This window comes from Phyllobates terribilis, unplaced genomic scaffold (genome assembly GCF_046119375.1).
Source record: "Phyllobates terribilis strain yellow unplaced genomic scaffold, ASM4611937v1 Scaffold_2__4_contigs__length_985480577, whole genome shotgun sequence".
In the NCBI taxonomy this organism is placed as follows: Eukaryota; Metazoa; Chordata; class Amphibia; order Anura; family Dendrobatidae; genus Phyllobates; species Phyllobates terribilis.
The window spans coordinates 358068300-358087377 of NW_027362762.1; the positions used below are offsets into that span (position 1 = coordinate 358068300).

At 43.9% G+C, this 19078-nt stretch overlaps 1 protein-coding gene across 2 annotated transcripts in view; it reads right to left on the reverse strand.

Moving 5' to 3' along the window:
* The window catches only part of SENP7 (SUMO specific peptidase 7), an 80554-nt gene that overhangs the window by 36544 nt on the left and 24932 nt on the right, over positions 1 to 19078 (reverse strand). For both annotated transcript variants that reach the window (XM_073664685.1, XM_073664686.1), the window contains 4 exons: positions 15803 to 15954; positions 14528 to 14644; positions 13710 to 13743; positions 12535 to 12714 (listed from right to left, as the gene is read on the reverse strand). In XM_073664685.1, the coding sequence (XP_073520786.1) occupies positions 12535 to 12714; positions 13710 to 13743; positions 14528 to 14644; positions 15803 to 15954 (483 nt within the window). The remainder of the gene's footprint in view (positions 1 to 12534; positions 12715 to 13709; positions 13744 to 14527; positions 14645 to 15802; positions 15955 to 19078) is intronic.

Here is a 19078-nt window from a genome sequence, read left to right on the forward strand (position 1 = left end):
GGGCAGACCATATTCCAGAACTCACTTTTTGGGACAGTCACAGAGAAAGCACCACTCTCGCATGCTTTGGGAATTTGAAACACAATCCGGTGTTGTGCAATTTTTCCTGAGTATGCCGATACCCCATACGTGGAGGAAAACTACTGTTGGGTGCACAACAGGGCTCGGAAGAAAAAAAGCACTAAGTGACTTTTGGAACGCAAAATTGGCTGGAAAAGAGAGCGAACACCATGTTGTTTTTGCAGAGCCCCTGATGTGCCTAAACCCCCCCAAACGTGACCGCATTTTGGAAATGACACCCCTCAAGATACTTATCTAGATGAGTGGTGAGCACCATGAAGCCACAGGTGCTTCACAAAATTTTATAACTATAAGGAATATCAAGTTCACAGGAATAATATACGCAAGATAGGTTAGGAACATATTGTTAACCAAAACATATTATGCCCCATATATTCATTTTTCTAGCGATAATTTCCCCACTGTAAACTCCTATAACATCGCACCAAAAAAAGAGAAAACGGAGTACTTTACTGATAATTTTATTGAAAAAATATTAAAGAATAATATACAATTGACATCACGATTATAATGAAATAAGCTTAAAAAGGACGACCAAAAATAGTTCCAGTATTGTGTAAAATATTATAGAAGATTAGTGTATCTAATACATAAAAGTATTATAGAACATCAGTGTTTATACACTGATGTTCTATAATACTTTTGCACAATACTGAAACTAGTTTTGGTCGTCCTTTTAACCTTATGTCATTATAATCGTGATGACAATTGTATTTTATTCTTGAATATTTTTTCATTAAAAATTAATAGTAAAGTACTACAATTTCTCTTTTATGTTGTGAGAGAATTTTATAACGTACAGCCGTAAAAATGAAAAAATACATTTTTCCAGTAAATAATATCGATTCAGCTCCAAGTTTTTCATTTTCACAATGGTAACAGGAGAAAATGGACCATACAATTTATCCTGAATACACCAATACCCCATATGTGGTGGAAAACTACTGTTTGGGCGCTCGGCAGGGCTCGGAAGGAAGGAGCGCCAATAGAATTCTGAAGCGCAATTTTGGCTGGAACAGATTGAGAATGCCCATGACATGCCAAAACAGCAGAATCGCCCACAAGTGACCACTTTTTTGAAAACTACAACTCTTGAGTAATTCATCTAGGGATGTAGTGAGCATTTTAACCCTCAAGCAATTCACAGAATTGTATAACATTTGGCTGAGTCAATGGAAAATTAACATTTTTTCCACTAAAATGTTACTTTGGCCTAAAGTTTTCAATTTTTAAAGGGGATAATAGGAGAAAATGGACCACAAAATATGTTACGCAATTTCTCCTGAGTATGCCAATGCCTCGTATGTGGTTTAAAATTACCTTTGAGGCACAATGCAAAGCTCAGATGGGAAGGAGCACCATATTGTAGGGCACATTTTGCTGGAATGGTTTGAGGGTGCAGTATCACATTGGCAGAGCCCAATAAGTGACCTCATTTTACAAACTACACCTCTTAATGAATTAATCTAGGGGTGCAGTGATCATATTGACACCACGGGTGGGTCACAGAACCTTACACCATTGGGCGGTGAAGAAAAGGAGATTTGTGTGTACTCACCGTAAAATCTCTTTCTCTTAGCCTCTAATTGGGGGACACAGGACCATGGGTGTTATGCTGCTGTCCACTAGGAGGCGACACTATGCATAATCTGAAAAAGATTAACCGTGGCTCCTCCTCTGCAGTATACACCCCTGGACGGCGTCAGCCTTCTCCAGTTTTGTGCAAAAGCAGTAGGAGGAACAAAAAATGGATAACATACCATGCCTATAAGAAGGCAACTATGTACGAGCTCAAGAAAAAACAATATGAGAACTCAACATAACGGCCCGGAACGGGCAACAGGGTGGGAGCTGTGTCCCCCAATTAGAGGCTAAGAGAAAGATTTTACGGTGAGTACACAAAAATCTCCTTTACTCTGTCGCCTCATTGGGGAACACAGGACCATGGGACGTCCCAAAGCAGTCCCTGGGTGGGAAGCAATGGACGAATATTGTTTAGACGGGCCCCTACAATTGGGGCACCGCCGCCTGCAGAATACGTCTACCCAGGCTCGCGTCTGCTGACGACTGAGTATGAACCCTGTAGTGTTTGGTAAACGTGAGTAGGCTAGTCCAGGTGGCTGCCTTACACACTTGTTGTGCCGAGGCCTGGAGCCGAATGGCCCAGGAGGCCCCTACCGCACGTGTAGAGTGTGCCGTAATACCTGCTGAAAGAGGAGAATTTTTGAGGTGGTAGGCCTCTTGTATGGTGGATTTGATACACCTGGCAAGGGTAGCTTTGGAAGCTGGTAGACCCTTGCGGCAGCCTTCCAGAAGAAGGAAAAGAGAATCAGACTTCCGGACGGGTGCAGTCCTAGACACATAATGCCCTGACAAGGTCAAGCGTATACAGAGCCTTCTCGACTCTATGAACTGGGACCGGATAGAGGGATGGCAGTGAAATTTCCTCATTGAGGTGGAAGTTGGACACAACCTTCGGAAGGCAGGATGGGACCGTACAGAGAACTACCTTGCCCTGGTAAAAAGCCAGGAAGGGTTGTCTGCAGGAGAGTGCTGTGAGCTCAGACACCCTGCGGAGCGAGGTGATTGCCACTAGGAAAACCACTTTCTGGGATAGAAGGCGGAGTGGGACTTCCCTAAGGGGCTCAAAAGGTGTATACTATAATGCTGTCAGCACCAGGTTGAGATCCCACGTTTCTAGTAGTCGTCTGTAGGGGGGAACCAATCGGGAAACCCCCTGAAGAAATGTCCTTACTTGCGACTTGTTAGCAATACACCTCTGAAAAAGCACTGAGAGAGCTGACACCTGGCTCTTAAGGGAGGCCAGGGACAGTCTGGCCTCCAGACCCGATTGGAGAAACCCAAGTACCCTGGGGAGGGAATAAGGGAATGGGGTCTGGCCACAAGATTCGCACCAGGTAAAGAAGGCTTTCCAGGTACGGTAATACATTTTTGCAGAGGTTGGCTTCCGTGCCCTGATCATGGTTCCAATCACGTCAGGCGAGAACCCTGACTGGGTTAAAACCCAGGTCTCAATAGCCACGCCGTCAAATTGAGGACCCCTGAGTTCTGTTGGTAGAACGGGCCTTGTGACAGAAGATCCGGGCGGTCGGGGAGACGTCTGCTGTGAGCTGTACGATGTCGGCGTAGCATGTACGTCTGGGCCAGTCTGGTGCGATTAGGATGGTTGGAACTCCCTCTTGCTTGATCTTCCTCACCACTCTGGATATCAGGGGGGAGAGGTGGAAAAATGTACAGGAGCTGGAACTGGGTCCAGTCCTGAACCAGGGCGTCCGCTCCTAGCGCCCGCGGGTCGTGTTTTCTGGCCATGAAGGAGACCTTGGCATTGAAGTGGGATGCCATTAGGTCCACGGCCGGAGTCCCCCAGCGATGGCAGATCTGGAGAAAAACTTCGGGATGGAGAGACCACTCTCCCGAGTCCATTCCTTGCCGGCTGAGGAAGTCTGCTTCCCAGTTGTCCACACCCGGAATGTGGACCGCAGAAAGAACCGAACCTGTGTCTTCCGCCCAGTGGAGAATGTGTGTCACTTCTCGCATCGCCTGGGTACTGCAGGTCCCCCCCTTGGTGATTCACGTACGCCACAGCTGTGGCATTGTCCGACTGTACTCTGATGTGAGAGGCTGCTAGTAAGTGATGGAAGGCTCTCAACGCCAGGAGGATGGCACGAATCTCCAAGATGTTGGGTGCGGTACACCTACACCACAGGGCAACCAGTCAGGCTCGCGTCGGTGGTCAGAACTTTCCATTGACCCGTGAAAACGGATTTCCCCTTTGTTAGCGAGGTTGGCTTGAGCCACCAGTGCAGGGACCTCCTGGTTGACTAAGTCAACTGGAAATCCCTGTCGAGAGAAAAAGGGTTCCTGTCCCATGACTTGAGGATGGCTAGTTGGAGAGGCCTGAGGTGAAGCTGGGCAAATGGGACCGCTTCTATTGCCGCCACCATCCTGCCAAGGACTCATGGCAAACCGGAGAGATCGAGGGGGTTTGCTGAGGAGGGTGCGAACTCCTAAAAGGAGAGGCAGTGCCTTGTTCTTGGGAAGGAGCACTAGGCCCTTCGGTGATGACTTTTGTAGGTTGACTAACCAGCCCAGGCGACTCAGAATGTCGATTGTGATTGAGACGCTGAGCTCGCAGTCCTTGAAGGTGGGAGCCTTGATAAGGAGATCGTCCAGGTATGGAACGACTATTATGCCTCTGGAGTGCAGGACGTCCATGGTGGCTGCCATGACTTTGGTAAACACTCTGGGAGCCATGGCAAGTCCGAACAGAAGAGCCACAAACTGGTAGCGGTCCTGGTCGATTGCGAACCGGAGAAATCTTTGATGTTGATGGGCGGGCGCAATTGGTATGTGCAGGTATGCGTCTTGTATGTCTATGGAGGCGAGAAATTCTCCCTTCTCCATGGACGCAATGATGGACCGAAGGGACTCCATGCGGAAGTGACGCACCCGTACATATTTGTTGAGCTGTTTTAGGTCCAGTATGGGCCGTACGCCGCCTCCTTTCTTGGGGACTACGAATAAATTTGAGTAGAACCCTTGGAAGTGCTTGGCCATGGGGACTGGTACTATGACTCCTGCTTGAAGAAGCGAGGAGACCGCTTGGTGGAAAGCACGAGCCTTGGCTGGCGGTTTTGGGGGAACAGACAGAAAGAGTCTGTTTGGTGGGTTGGAAGTGAACTGTATCTTGCATCCCGAAGACACTAGTTCCCTGACCCACCTGTCTTCCGTAATAGACAGCCAGACTTGATGAAAGAGCGAAAGACGGCCGCCTATAGGTGGGGTGTCTTCCGGAGTCCGTGAGTCATGATGAGGAGGAAATCTGAGATTTTCCTCCTTTGAGCTTTCACTGGCCAGCTCTTGACTGCCAGATCTAGTCCGACTTTTGCGTCGACCGCGAGTTGTCCCGGCATGGGGCGCGGTTGCTATTTTGTGCTGGTTGCGAGACGGACCAGCCCGAAGAGTTCCGAAAGGATCGGAATCGAGTTTGGTTACGCTTCTTTTAAGTGTGTTTGGGCTTCAGTTGGGGGAGAGAGGTACTATTACCCCCGGTGGCGTTGGATATCATCGTGTCCAACAGTTCACCGAAAAGTCAACCACTGAGGTACGGGAGGTGCATGAGGGACTTCTTTGAGGCTGCATCTGCTTTCCATTCCCGCAGCCAGAGGATACGCCGAATCGTGATGGCATTTGATGCTATCCCCGCTGCACCCCTTGCAGAATCCAGGAGCTGCATAAAGCATGTAATCTGCTACAACTGCTATTTGGGCCGCTTGGTCCGACAGCTCAGGAGCAGATACTTGTAGGCTAGCTTGTAAATTTTGGGCCCAAGCCAGGATGGCCTTGGCAGCCCAAACTGAGGCGAACGGGGGAGCCAGGGAGGCCCCTGCAGCCTCGAAAATTGTACAACGAGCCATGCGTTCTACCTGACGGTCTGCTGTGTCCCTGAGTGTTGAGCTATCTGGCAGTGAAAGGAGTGACTGTGCTGCTAGCCTAGAGACTGGGGGATCCACTTCAGGTGGATCTGTCCATTGTTTGGTGACCTCCTGTGGGAAGGGGTACCGCGCCTCTAGGTATTTGCGATTGGTAAACTTCTTCTCAGGCTGTGAGAACTGCTTTTTAAGGATCGCCTTAAACTCTGGGTGGTCAAAGAAGACCTTAGGCGATTTCAGGACTCCTTCAAAGGAAATCTTATGTCCTGGTGCCTCCGGGGGCGAATCAGAGATGTCCAGCACCCGATGGATGGATGAGATTAGATCATCAACTAGCGCTAGATTGCTAGGGGGGATTGGGATTAGGGACCCTTCGGTTTCCTTGTCTGAGTCGGAATCACAGCTGTCTTCCGAATCCTGTGTATCGCTAAGGCGTCTCCTGCTGGATGAACCGAAGCGGAGGCCTTCTCTGGTCAGGGATGGCTGTGGAGATCTGCATTGACTCTCCCTGACAGGGGACGGTCTAGATGAGCTGGGACTACGGTGTCTCTCCCTAGAAGGGGATGACCGTGTGGTATGGGATGACGCAGATGAACGTGACCTGTGGGCCTGCTTGCGTCCTGACCGAGACGTGGATGTGCTCGTGCCGTTATGTCCCTGAGTGGAACTCCCCCTTTGCTGGGCAGTGTTCATAGCCGAGGCATGACTCTGCAGAGCCTGAAGCAATGTGGATGTGAGGTTATCTATAGACTGCGTCATAGATTGCGACATCTGAGTGTCCCATTCCGGCGTGGTATTAGACACCGAAGTTTTGGCAGGGGCTTCTTGGGGCTCTGGCACAGCAGCCTGGATGTAGTCCTGGCAGTGCAGGTACATGCTGCCAATGGGGAGAGTATTACTGCAGGCTGTACAGAGTGCATAATAGCAGTCCTGCCTGGTTCTCTTGGACCTTGAGCCCGGCATAGTGCACAGGGGTGTCTATGTAGAGGGCCCTGGCTATGCAGAGGAGCTTATAGGATTCACAGCCGAGGGAGAAACTCCAGCTGTGATCTTACCCCACCAGTGTGCCTGTAGGTCCAGCGCCGAACATCCAGAGTCCTGTGCCTCCCCGGAGACTGGCAGGCCTGGTCTGTATCTGCCGACCGGTAGCTGCAGGGTTAATCTTTTTCTGCAGCAGATAATGGCCGCCAGAGTAAAACTTGAGTAAGAAGGGGGGCGGAGAACTGAAAAAGGGCAGCAGTTTGCTGTGAAAACGCGCCCTTTCAGTCCGGATCTGCCCCTTCTATGACACTGTAGAGTGTCATATTTGTCATCCGGGGGGCAGCGGCTTCAGCTAGGCCGGAGCCACGGTCTAAATTAGAAACCTGATGCCCAAAGGGGCTCCAGGCCGGCGCGGAAGTCCGGGAGGGTGCTGGATCTGAACCGGACCCCCCCGGATTTAAAGGCAGGATAGCGGTGCAATTTTTTTGGAGACAGAATGAACAAAACACCAGCAATTGTTTTTTTTTTTTTATGACAATCAGCGTGTGGTAAGACTACTTTATTCTTCGGGTCAGTACGTTTACAGTGATATCACATTTATATATTTTTTTTTTATATGTTTTGCCACTTTCACACAAACTATTTTATAGAAAAAAATAATTGTTTTTGCATTGCTTTATTCTGAGAGCTATAACTTTTTTATTTTTGCATTGACGGAACTGTATGGCAGCTTGTTTTTTGTGGGACAAGATAATGTTTTCAGCGATACCATTTTAATTTACATTCGACTTTTGATTGCGTTTTATTACTTTTCGTTCAGCGTTATAATGAAAAAGCACTGTTTTTTTACGGTGTTCACTGAAGGGGTTAACTAGTGGGACAGTTTTATAGGTCGGGTTGTTCCGGATGCGATACCAAATAGGTGTACTTTGTTTATTCTTGTTTTTACATAAATAAATATATTAACTGGATTATTTTTTTAGGCTCTATTTTTTTCTTAATATTTTTAAAAACTTTTTAACTTTACCACCTTGTCACAGGTTGGGACATCAACTTTCCCTGCCCTTATCGCTGATTTGATACTCTGCAATGCTTTTATATTCCAGGGCATCAGATCAGCATCTCACAGACAAGGAGGAGGCATGTCAGCTCCTGCTCTGAGCATGAGCTTACAGGCCACGGTCACTCCTCAGCCATCTTTCGGCCAGGGGTCACCATGGAGACTATCGGCACAAAGCAATCGGTGCCGATCAGCGCCGAGAGGGAACGCCCTCCCTCTGCGATGCTGATCGATGTCTCTGTCAATATTAACAGCGGCATCAAAGGTGTTAAATGTCCACGATCGGCGTTAACATTGATCATGAGAGTTGCTGCAGGGTGTGAGCTCTCACACAGAGAACAAAAGGGAGATGGGGTTGCACCACAAATACATCTAATAGTATAAACGGGGGTGCTACGTCATGCAGAGAAAGGAACCATAATCATATAAGGAGAAAAAAGCACTACATAAGGAAGAGCACACCTCCTATAATGATAATTTCAAAAAGTTTATTGAACATACAGTACAGATCAAAAGTTTGGACACACCTTCTCATTTAAAGATTATTCTGTATTTTTATGACTATGAAAATTGTACATTCACACTGAAGGCATCAAAACTATGAATTAACACATGTGGAATTATATACTTAACAAAAAAGTGTGAAACAACTGAAAATATGTCTTATATTCTAGGTTCTTCAAAGTAGCCACCTTTGCTTTGATGACTGCTTTGCACACTCTTGGCATTCTCTTGATGAGCTTCAAGAGGTAGTCACCGGAAATGGTTTTTCACAGGTGTGCCCTGTCAGGTTTAATAAGTGGGATTTCTTGCCTTATAAATGGGGTTGGGACCATCAGTTGTGTTGTGCAGAAGTCTGGTGGATACACAGCTGATAGTCCAACTGAATAGACTGTTAGAATTTGTATTATGGCAAGAAAAAAGCAGCTAAGTAAAGAAAAACAAGTGGCTATCATTATTTTAAGAAATGAATGTCAGTCAGTCCGAAAAATTGGGCAAACTTTGAAAGTGTCCCCAAGTGCAGTTGCAAAAACCATCAAGTGCTACAAAGAAACTGGCTCACATGAGGACCGCCCCAGGAAAGGAAGACCAAGAGTCACCTCTGCTTCTGAGGATAAGTTTATCCGGGTCACCAGCCTCAGAAATCGCAGGTTAACAGCAGCTCAGATTAGAGATCAGGTCAATGCCACACAGAGTTCTAGCAGCAGACACATCTCTACAACAACTGTTAAGAGGAGACTTTGTGCAGCAGGCCTTCATGGTAAAATAGCTGCTAGGAAACCACTGCTAAGGACAGGCAACAAGCAGAAGAGACTTGTTTGGGCTAAAGAACAGAAGGAATGGACATTAGACCAGTGGAAATCTGTGCTTTGGTCTGATGAGACCAAATTTGAGATCTTTGGTTCCAACCACCATGTCTTTGTGCGACGCAGAAAAGGAGAACGGATGGACTCTACATGCCTGGTTCCCACCGTGAAGCATGGAGGAGGAGGTGTGATGGTGTGGGGGTGCTTTGCTGGTGACACTGTTGGGGATTTATTCAAAATTGAAGGCATACTGAACCAGCATGGCTACCACAGCATCTTGCAGCGGCATGCTATTCCATCCGGTTTGCGTTTAGTTGGACCATCATTTATTTTTCAACAGGACAATGACCCCAAACACACCTCCAGGCTGTGTAAGGGCTATTTGACCAAGAAGGAGAGTGATGGGGTGCTACGCCAAATGACCTGGCCTCCACAGTCAACAGACCTGAACCCAATCGAGATGGTTTGGGGTGAGCTGGACCGCAGAGTGAAGGCAAAACGGCCAACAAGTGCTAAGCATCTCTGGGAACTCCTTCAAGATTGTTGAAAGACCATTTCCGGTGACTACCTCTTGAAGCTCATCAAGAGAATGCCAAGAGTGTGCAAAGCAGTCATCAAAGCAAAAGGTGGCTACTTTGAAGAACCTAGAATATAAGACATATTTTCAGTTGTTTCACACTTTTTTGTTAAGTATATAATTTCACATGTGTTAATTCATAGTTTTGATGCCTTCAGTGTGAATGTACAATTTTCATAGTCATGAAAATACAGAAAAATCTTTAAATGAGAAGGTGTGTCCAAACTTTTGGTCTGTACTGTAGACAAACAATTTTAAAATCATTTAACCCCTTTAAAGCCTGGGGTGTATTAGTACGCCCCAGGCCATCACCCCCGGTTCAGTGAGGGCTCCGGCGCTGAGCCTGCACTTAACCGGGCACATGTCAGCTGATTCTTACAGCTGACATGTGCCCGCAACAGCCGCGGGTGGAATCGCGATCCACCCGCGGCTGTTAACCAGTTAAACACTGCTGTCAGAGATTGACAGCGGCATTTAACAGCGCTGCGCCGGAAGTGCGGCCTTAGCCCCGCCCATCAGTGACCCCGTCACGTGACCCCTGTGGTTGTCATGTCTCACTAGCTATGAGCGCCACCTAGTGGTCGGCGCTCATAGCACAGGAGCATTTCTCCTGCATACAGGTGATCTGCTCCTCGCTTGTATGCAGTAGAAACGATCATGAAACTGCAGCTTCTAGTCTCCTATGGAAACTATTGAAGCATGCAGAAAGTGTAAAAAAAATGGTTTTAAAAAATATATATATAAAAGTTTAAAATCACCCCCCTTTCGCCCCATTCAAAATAAAATAAAAAAATTCCCATACACATATTTTGGTATCACCGCATTCAGAATTGCCCGACCTATCAATATAAAAAAAATAATTAATCCGATCGGTAAACGGCGTAAAGATGAAAAAATTCTAAACGCCAGAATTACGTTTTTTTGGCCGACGCAACATTGCAATAAAATACAATAACGGGCGATCAAAACATCACATCTGCCCCAAAATGGTATCAATAAAAACGTCAGCTTGGCACGCAAAAAAATAAGCCCTCACCCGGCCCCAGATCACAAAAAATGGAGACGCTACGGGTCTCGGAAAATGCCGCTTTTTTTTTTTAAAGCAAAAACTTTGGATTTTTTTTTTCACCACTTAAATAAAAAATAACCTATACATGCTTGGTGTCTACTAACTTGTAATGACCTGGAGAATAATAATGGCAGGTCAGTTTTAGCATCCAGTGAACGTGGTAAACCCCCCCCCCAAAAAAAAAAAAACAACTGTGGAATTGCATTTTTTTTTGGGCAATTTCACCGCACTTGGAATTTTTTCCCCGTTTTCGGGTACACAATATGGTAAAATCAGTAAGGCATTTAAAAGTACAACTCATCAAGCAAAAAATAAGCCCTCACATGGCCATATTGACCGAAAAAGAAAAAGGCTATGACTCTGGGAACAAGGAGAGCAAAAATCAAAAACGCAAAAACCCCAGATCCTTAAGGGGTTAAAAAGTCATAAACATGGTATATAGAATGTCCCCCGCCAGACAAATATCATAAATAACCATATATAATAAATATATAGCCCCAAGATATGTAACATGCAATTCAAACTTCACAAATACAAAATGTGAGACCCAGAATAGCATTAGATAAAGTGCCAAGAAGTAACACATATATAGAACCACAATTATATCTTGTGGAAAAAGACCTAGTAGGTACCAATAGATGGAAAATACTACCAATATGTAACTGCTATAAGTGCATCACAAGGAACCCCTCAGCAATTTGGATATAAAGGGTAATTGTGCATAACCACACATGTAAGGCTATTTGCCCTGGAAGAGGTGCACGAGGATCGTCATTAGTGCCTCATATCCTCACAGCATGACACAAATATAGAGGGATGCGCAGCAGGCTAAGTCTCAAAGTGGCTGAGCATTAAACGCTAACGTATCTCACCCATGAGGCTATCTGGCAGGATGCACTAGTAAGGGTGCTAAGATGCGGAGAGGGGGACATGGAGAGGTTCCCACGCGTATCGCCGTGACCCACACGGCTCCGTCAGGGGAGTGTCAATACAGAGCTGACATCCACATTTGATCGTGGCAGCGGCGCTCGGCGTGAGCCTGTGCGATCGTCACGCCGTACATGTACGGCGGTTTGCGGGAATGCGCCTTCTGCGGCGCTGAACATGTACGGCGCATGTCGTTAAGTCTTGTAATTGGAAGTGACATGGTATTATCTTCCCAACTATTGGATTCTCTCTACCAATGAACACCTGCCTATATCTACCGCTGAGTGGATACCATACTTACCGAAATGGAATTGAGACCTGAGGAGTTTCCTGGCCATGTACCCAAAATTTCAATATTTTATATTCACTGAGTCACTTACTTATCAGCTTTACCTTGTAACATGGTGCTCTATCATGCTGAAATAAAGCATTGCAGATAGAGGAATACGATCTGTGACGAAAGGAACACCGCCACTAGTCATGAATTTAATGAGCGGGGACCGCCATGCCCTGTCCATCCCCGGGTCTGCCCACTTTATTGGAGCTGGGAGAAAACATTTTGCGACATTTCTAAGCTTTTTCGACCATTTTTTTGTCCTAAAAATTCTGATGTATTGGGGCCCGAGTCTTTGCATAACAAGTTAAAAAACTTCTGAAATGCTTATAATTGTTCTTAAGTAACCATAGAAACATGTGACTAAAAGATCTAAAACCACTGAAGCAGTAAACTTTGTGAAAACCAGTATTTGTGTCAGTCTGAAAACCTTTCGCCACGACTGTAGTTCTGCTACATAGGCTTTAAAATAAAGAAAAAAAGCTGGGGCCTGGGACATTAATGAGCGGAAAAAAACAAGGTAAGAGGATTTTTTCCCCCAAATATCTGGATATGTTTTGGAATATTAAACTACACAGTAAACCCAGTGAATAATTGATTGGGGAGGACAAGGAAACCTCAATTTACGTGGGAGGAATAGAGATTGTATAAGCACAAAGCTGGTATCTTTCGGGTGCAGATAATAAAACTTTGGCAAAGCATCAATGTGAATACAGACATGTCACGGAAGAGAACACATACTCACAGGCTCGGTTTTTGGACGTTGCTCCCATTTGTTTCTCAATATGAGGTGTGTAATCAGTAGTTATCCATAAGATAATAATGGCACTGCTTCTTACAGAGTCCCCGCCATTACTTAGCCATAAACCATACTTTTGTAGCTTCATTGTATCCAGTGAAAAATGGATACTTTGCTCCAAAGGCACTGCAAAGAAACATTTATAGAACAGGTGAAATCTGCAGGGCTGGTGTGTATTTTTTGCAAAGAGTGCAAGAGATTTCCTAATATCTTAAAATTTCATACACAGTGCTATTACTGTAAAACCCATCAGATAACCCATACAGGAAACCTGCCAGAAAATCGGCTGTGCTTTCAAAGCTTCAGTGGATGCTAAGTAATGTAAAGTAACCGCACACTGACATTTCTTGTCAATTTTGGATTATTATTCAATTATATCCCAAAATAAACATTGGATACAAATTCTATGGGACCGAGAGATGTAGTCGAGCGCTGTACTCTGCCAGTCCTATAGATTTGCAATGGAATGGCTGTGTGCATGCTCAAATGGGGCACAAAACAGGGGACTTGGGACCTACGTTTTTGTAATTTGTGAGGATCCCAGTGGTATGACCCACAGCAATCAACCGAAATTGCAATCATGCTATAAAGCTAAAGGATTCATGAACTCGAAAAAAAAAAATAAAAACAATAAAAAAGAGGAAATTGCAACCATAATGATTAAACTGATATTTGCTGTTATACTTCAAACCCTTAGAAAAAAATGCATCTGTGACCTGATTGCACGTCTAGATTACAACAACCACAAGAAACCAAAACACACACTAGAACCTTTTCCATCCACAAGAGAGGTTTCGCTGCAATGTGCACCATAGCTACGGTAACAAACTGCTCCCTGATGGGAACGATGGGATACAACACCAGCATGTTGTAAGGTAAAACACGCATTTCATCACAATTCCCTTCCTAACACAAGCTTTTGGAGAAATCCAATCAGACACAAGAATTTCCAGGTCCACATAGACACTCAGCATCCTTAGATACAGACTATGATGAAAAAGCAAAATCCAAGTTCAAGTCATCTTGGTGAAAGTATTCAGAAAGTGAAATTATACACCTAGCTTTAGATACAATGTAAAATAAGACGAACATGCAAATGGCAGCTCTAAATTGACACTTGCCTTTCAGCGGGATTTCAATAGATTTCGGCGTAACCTATAATAGACCAGAAATTTTTTTTTTAAAGGAACGCTCAGACAAAAACAAACCAGAAAAAAAATGTATATCCTGTGTTTCACCTTTAAAGTAAACTTGTCAGCACCACTCCTCCGGCAATTTTATAGGTCTTTGTATCTCTTTAAATACTGCATTTTGAATACACATGTAAATGAGGCTCGAAGAGTACTTTCAACCTCATTAAATAATATGTAATGTATGTGTATAAATTATGTTGAAGTAAACAGTCTGTCAGACAGATACAGAGGGAGAGAGGACCTTGCCCTCATGGGATTACACTCTATGGCCTCATTTGTAAATCCCTTAAAAACGCAGCATCTCGCTGCTGGAACAGCACTTTAAAATATAACACAGTCTATAGCTTATATCCCAAAGAGCTACACAGCCATATAAACAGTTTTGGGGGAATAAGTTGCCGAATAGGTTCCCTTTCATGTTCATATTTAAGAAGATGGCCCACAATTACATCCTATATTATTCTAGAAACTCTGTTACATCAAGTAAAACTTAAGTCATCAATTGGAAAAGCTTAAAACTTAAATAAAAAATACATCTAGCGCTTTTACATAATGCACTTTTGGTCATCTTTCAATTCCATGTTTAAGTATTCATCTAGTGTGCTGATTCTCTCTGCCATACACAGTACCAGGAACCATCCTGCCGACTGTGAACAATCTGGGCAGAGGGACCATGTGCATGAGCAAGAGCTCACACTAACATGTTTATGTAGGACATCAATGTGATGGCCCTATTAGTACATTACCGTAGCGGTGCCGTCTGCATATCCTTTCTTTTTGCCATAATACATGTTGAGAAACTTTAATTGCAGCATTGAGTTCTCGGATTCTGGAAGTGGATCCGCTTCAGTGGCAGAACAATCCTGTATTATATAAAATGTTAAAAGTATTGTCTCATTATATTGCAATAAAAAATGGTGTTTGATTATGAATAAGAAAAGATTCATTACTGTAAAAATGTTTTTTTTGGTTAATTTACTTTGCCCTTTGCCACATAGATTTTCCCTCTATTGTACCACAATCCACAGACGTGATGATAGACTAGAAGGCGGCAATAAAAACCTCTGTGCACACTCACACAGGAGACCACGCTGCCATCTTCTATAGGGTCAGCCAGTGAAAGACCAGTATGACTGGGAAAGCTGAAAGACGCAATAATTTAAAAAGTCATGGCCTAATACTTGTTTCCCCTTTCATGGCTTCATTCAAACAGAAGAATCTGCAGTACCTGGCAGCAGCCACTAGAGGTTACAGAGCTGTGCTGTTCAGCTGCACATACAGCTAAAGTCACCGTCGGCACTGGGACCAACTGATCAGGGAGGCTGCCGGTCATCAGACCTCCACCGATCTGATAGTCATGTTCTAGGTCATTAATATAAAAGTAGAGTAAGAACCCATAATGTTTTCATTATATATAAAATATTTCCCAACACTTTAGTCTGTTACAAAGCTCCAAATCTTCAGACTCTGTACATTAGGACATAAAGGTAAATTACCTCCATCTATCAAAGCTTTGCAGACACTGTTTCAGTACATACTTGTATTCCCATAATATTACACTTCTCGAAAGGGCAGTTTTCTTAGAACTATTGCAATGTGCTGCTGCAATTCCTAAAAAAACTGAAAAAAAAAAAATTGGCCGCTGGGTGTTATTGGTTGAGAGTGTGTCCCAAAAAGTCGGACTCTGTCTAATCAGTGATACGAGAGAGTAGGGACGGCCTGTCCCTACCCTGACTTTTAGGGACACTTTTTGAGTTCTTTAACACAGAGAATGGTGAAATCTAGTTACCAATTTATTCTTACATTTCAAGGAGGAATAACAGGAGAAACCCCACTTCAGATCACGGAGAAGAGATGGTTTAGCATTCTTTATTAGTTTTGTATTATAAGAAATACAAGTATTTACGGGAACAGACATGACAGTACAGCTGAAAGGTCTTTTACTGACATTTTCGGAGCTGAGTTTTAGAAAACCTCTGATTGTTTTGTGTAATACATTCGCAGTAAAGCTACTAACATACCATAGGCTCCTCGTCATTATTGGGAGACGGCGACGGCTTTTCCCATTCATCATCTTCCTTCATTTCATTTGATGATTCTGATGAAGTTTGCTCATTCCCCAATATTACACGTTCCTCATGTTCTCTTTCGTCTTCATCACTTGAAAGAACAACTGGGAGAAACATTAAAATCGTCATTTATTACACGTTCTGTACCTTTTATGGCAAAACAAAGTTAGCTCAGTTTATGCGGTTAGTTATACAGTATAATTAAGAGGGATTACACTTGTATTGTTCATTAGAAAAATATCCAGAAAAGATTAAATCAGTGGGTGGAAAGTGCAGAAACTGTAGAGCAGTAAGTTTTTATTTTTCCGTTGACATAACAAAATAAGGCTTTTTATTTTGCTGGAAAAGTTGTACTTTTAAATGACAAATTTCATTTTATCATGTAATGTACAGGAAAAAAAATTCCAAAAGCAGCAAAATTGCAATAATAATTACCTGGCAATAGGATTCTCCAAGCCCGTACGATCAAAAGGGATACCAAATGTATATAGTTTTTTTTTATTTTTAATGTGGTGAAATAAAAATTCGGAAACTTGGGAAAAGAAAAAAAAAAAAAAAAAAAAAGATTGCTTGCGTCACCATATTCCGACACCCGTAACGTTTTCAATTTTCAGACGATGGGGCTGATTGTGAGGGCTTATTTTTTTGCGCCATGATCCGACATTTACTTCATTGATACCATATTTTGGGTAGATTCAATGTTTTATTGCATTTCTTTGTGGTGTTGTAGTAGCCGAAAAAACGCAATTCTGGCTTTTATATTATTTTAGCATTACAGAGTATTACGACTGGGTTAATTAATTTCCTATGGTGATATATTTGACTTTTATGGACGTAACAATATCACATCTGTGTTTTTTTATTTCCTTATTTTTTCAATGGGAAAAGAGGGATGATTTGAACTTTTATATTTTTAAAATACATTTTTCCTCTTTTCACTGTATTTGTCCCTTAGGAGACTTGAACCTGCGATCGTCTGATCACTTGTATTACACACGGTACACGGAAATACTACTGTACTTTCCATTGTGTGGTTTAAAAAACCTAAATCAAATCAATATTTGGTGCAACCACCATCAATTGTCCAAGACCTAAGATAGAAACAAAATGGATATATACCCACTGCTGTAGGTAGCATATACAGCAGGGTATATGTTAATTTTCACTCTCTTAGGTTTTGTCTGTTTAATGGCCAGTGTTAACATGCTCCTACAAGTTGCATGCATACCAACTTATACTCCAGTTTATTTCTTTCGGTTTTCCTATCAATTCTTCTTGGTACACTTGCACAGTTTTTGAAGTAACTCAGCAGGGAGGATTTTCCAAATATCTTGGAGAAATAACCACTGATCTTGTGTGGATGTAGGTCTATGCAAATCCTTCTGTCTCTTCATATAATCCCAGACAAACACGACGCTGAGATCAGGGTTCTGTGGGGAAACAGGTCATTCCTTCCAGGTCTCAATGTTCTTCTTTACGAATAAGATACAGTAGTTCTTAAAAGGGGTTGTCCGGTACTTTTAAAAAAATGCCAGTGTTTTTTAATGATAAATAGTAGCTTCTTTCTAATTACCTTCCTCTGCTGTTTCTGCCTGTGAGCGGCGCTATCGGTGGCCACTCACAGGCAGCATGTGACCCCACGACAAGTGAGGCGTGACTCAGCGATGGGGTCCCCGTGGTGGCTGCTGGGTTGTGGGTGGGGTTATTCCCCGCATCACACCCAGCATCCACTGCGCGCTTTCCCAATGAATGTGGACAGGGAGAGCGTGCGGTGGATGCCGGGTGTGACGCGCGGGGTAACCTCACCCACAACCCAACAGCCACCGGTGGAACGCGGAAGAGGGACCCCTGGCTTTAGCCGCAACTTGTCGTGACGTCAGCGGATGTCAGAGCCGGCTGAAGCCAGGGGGTCACGTGCTGCCTGTGAGCAGCCACCGATAGCTCCGCTCACAGGCAGAAACAGCACCAGGAGGTAATTAGAAAGAAGGAAGTATTTATCATTAAAACACATAGCATATTTTTAAAAGTACCGGACCACCCCTTTAATGACATGGCATTGTCTGAATGTTTGGGGTCCTTATTCTACTGCAGAATACATTTGGAGCTAATTGGACAACTCCCTAATTCTCCAGTGCTAACCAGAAGATCATTGAAATGATTTAAGCAGGGTGGAAATTCAGTGGAAATGGGGAGATTAAAGGGGTGGTGCAAAATCCAAAGTAATTTTCATCCTAAATCCCTATCTATTTAAAGCCATAATTTAAACTATTTTATAATATACTTGAATTAAAAATACCCAATCCTTCCCCAAGTACAGTATTGAACCACTTTTTTTTTTTTTTTTACAACTTCCTATTTTTGAGGACGCCTCGCTTGAGAATCCCAGTGCCTGCTGGGATACGCAAACAAAATGTGCTCAGGGCAGAGGCTGCGGTAACTGCAGCAGCCTCTGCTCCCTTCCTGAAATGAAGAGTCATCAGTGACGCTCGTTTCAGAGGCTGGGCTAGTCCCAGCACAATGTGCACACTGATGGCGCGCTCTCTGCTGCCGGCTCAGATTAGCAGTAACAAGCCGGCAACAAAACTTGTTGTCAGAGACGTCACTGGTCTCCGCATGCTGGGTATTCTGACAACACGCATTGTTACCGACTTGTTAGAGTTGATCTGAGCTGGCAACTGAGAGCGTGCTGTCACTGTGCACATCGCGTGGGGACTAGCCCAACCCCTGAAATGAGCATCACTGATGACACTTTGTTTCAGGGTGGGAGTAGAAGCTGCAGCAGTGACCGCAGCATCTGTCCCCTGATTATGCTTCGCTTGAGTATCTCAGCATGCACTGGGATTCTCAAATGAAAAGTCCTGAAAAAAGGAAATATTAAAAAAAAAAAAAAGAAAAAGAACGGCAGTTAGAGTAGTCAGATAAGGATAGAGAATTTTTAATTTAAGTATATTAGAAAATAGTTTAGATTACGGCATTAAATAGATTATAGGATTTAGGATAAAAATTACTTTGGACTTCGGTTCACCTGATGCCTTAATACCAATCTAGAATTAATGCATACTGCCACTATAAAGGAGCAAATTTTGTGAAAACCAAAATTGAGGTGGTTTCAACATTAATGACAACTGTAGGCTTGCATACAATCTTCTGTCTCTTCATATAACTGCACACAGACTTGATGTGGAGATCAGGGCTCTGCGAGGGCCATAGATTCACTTTCAGGACTCC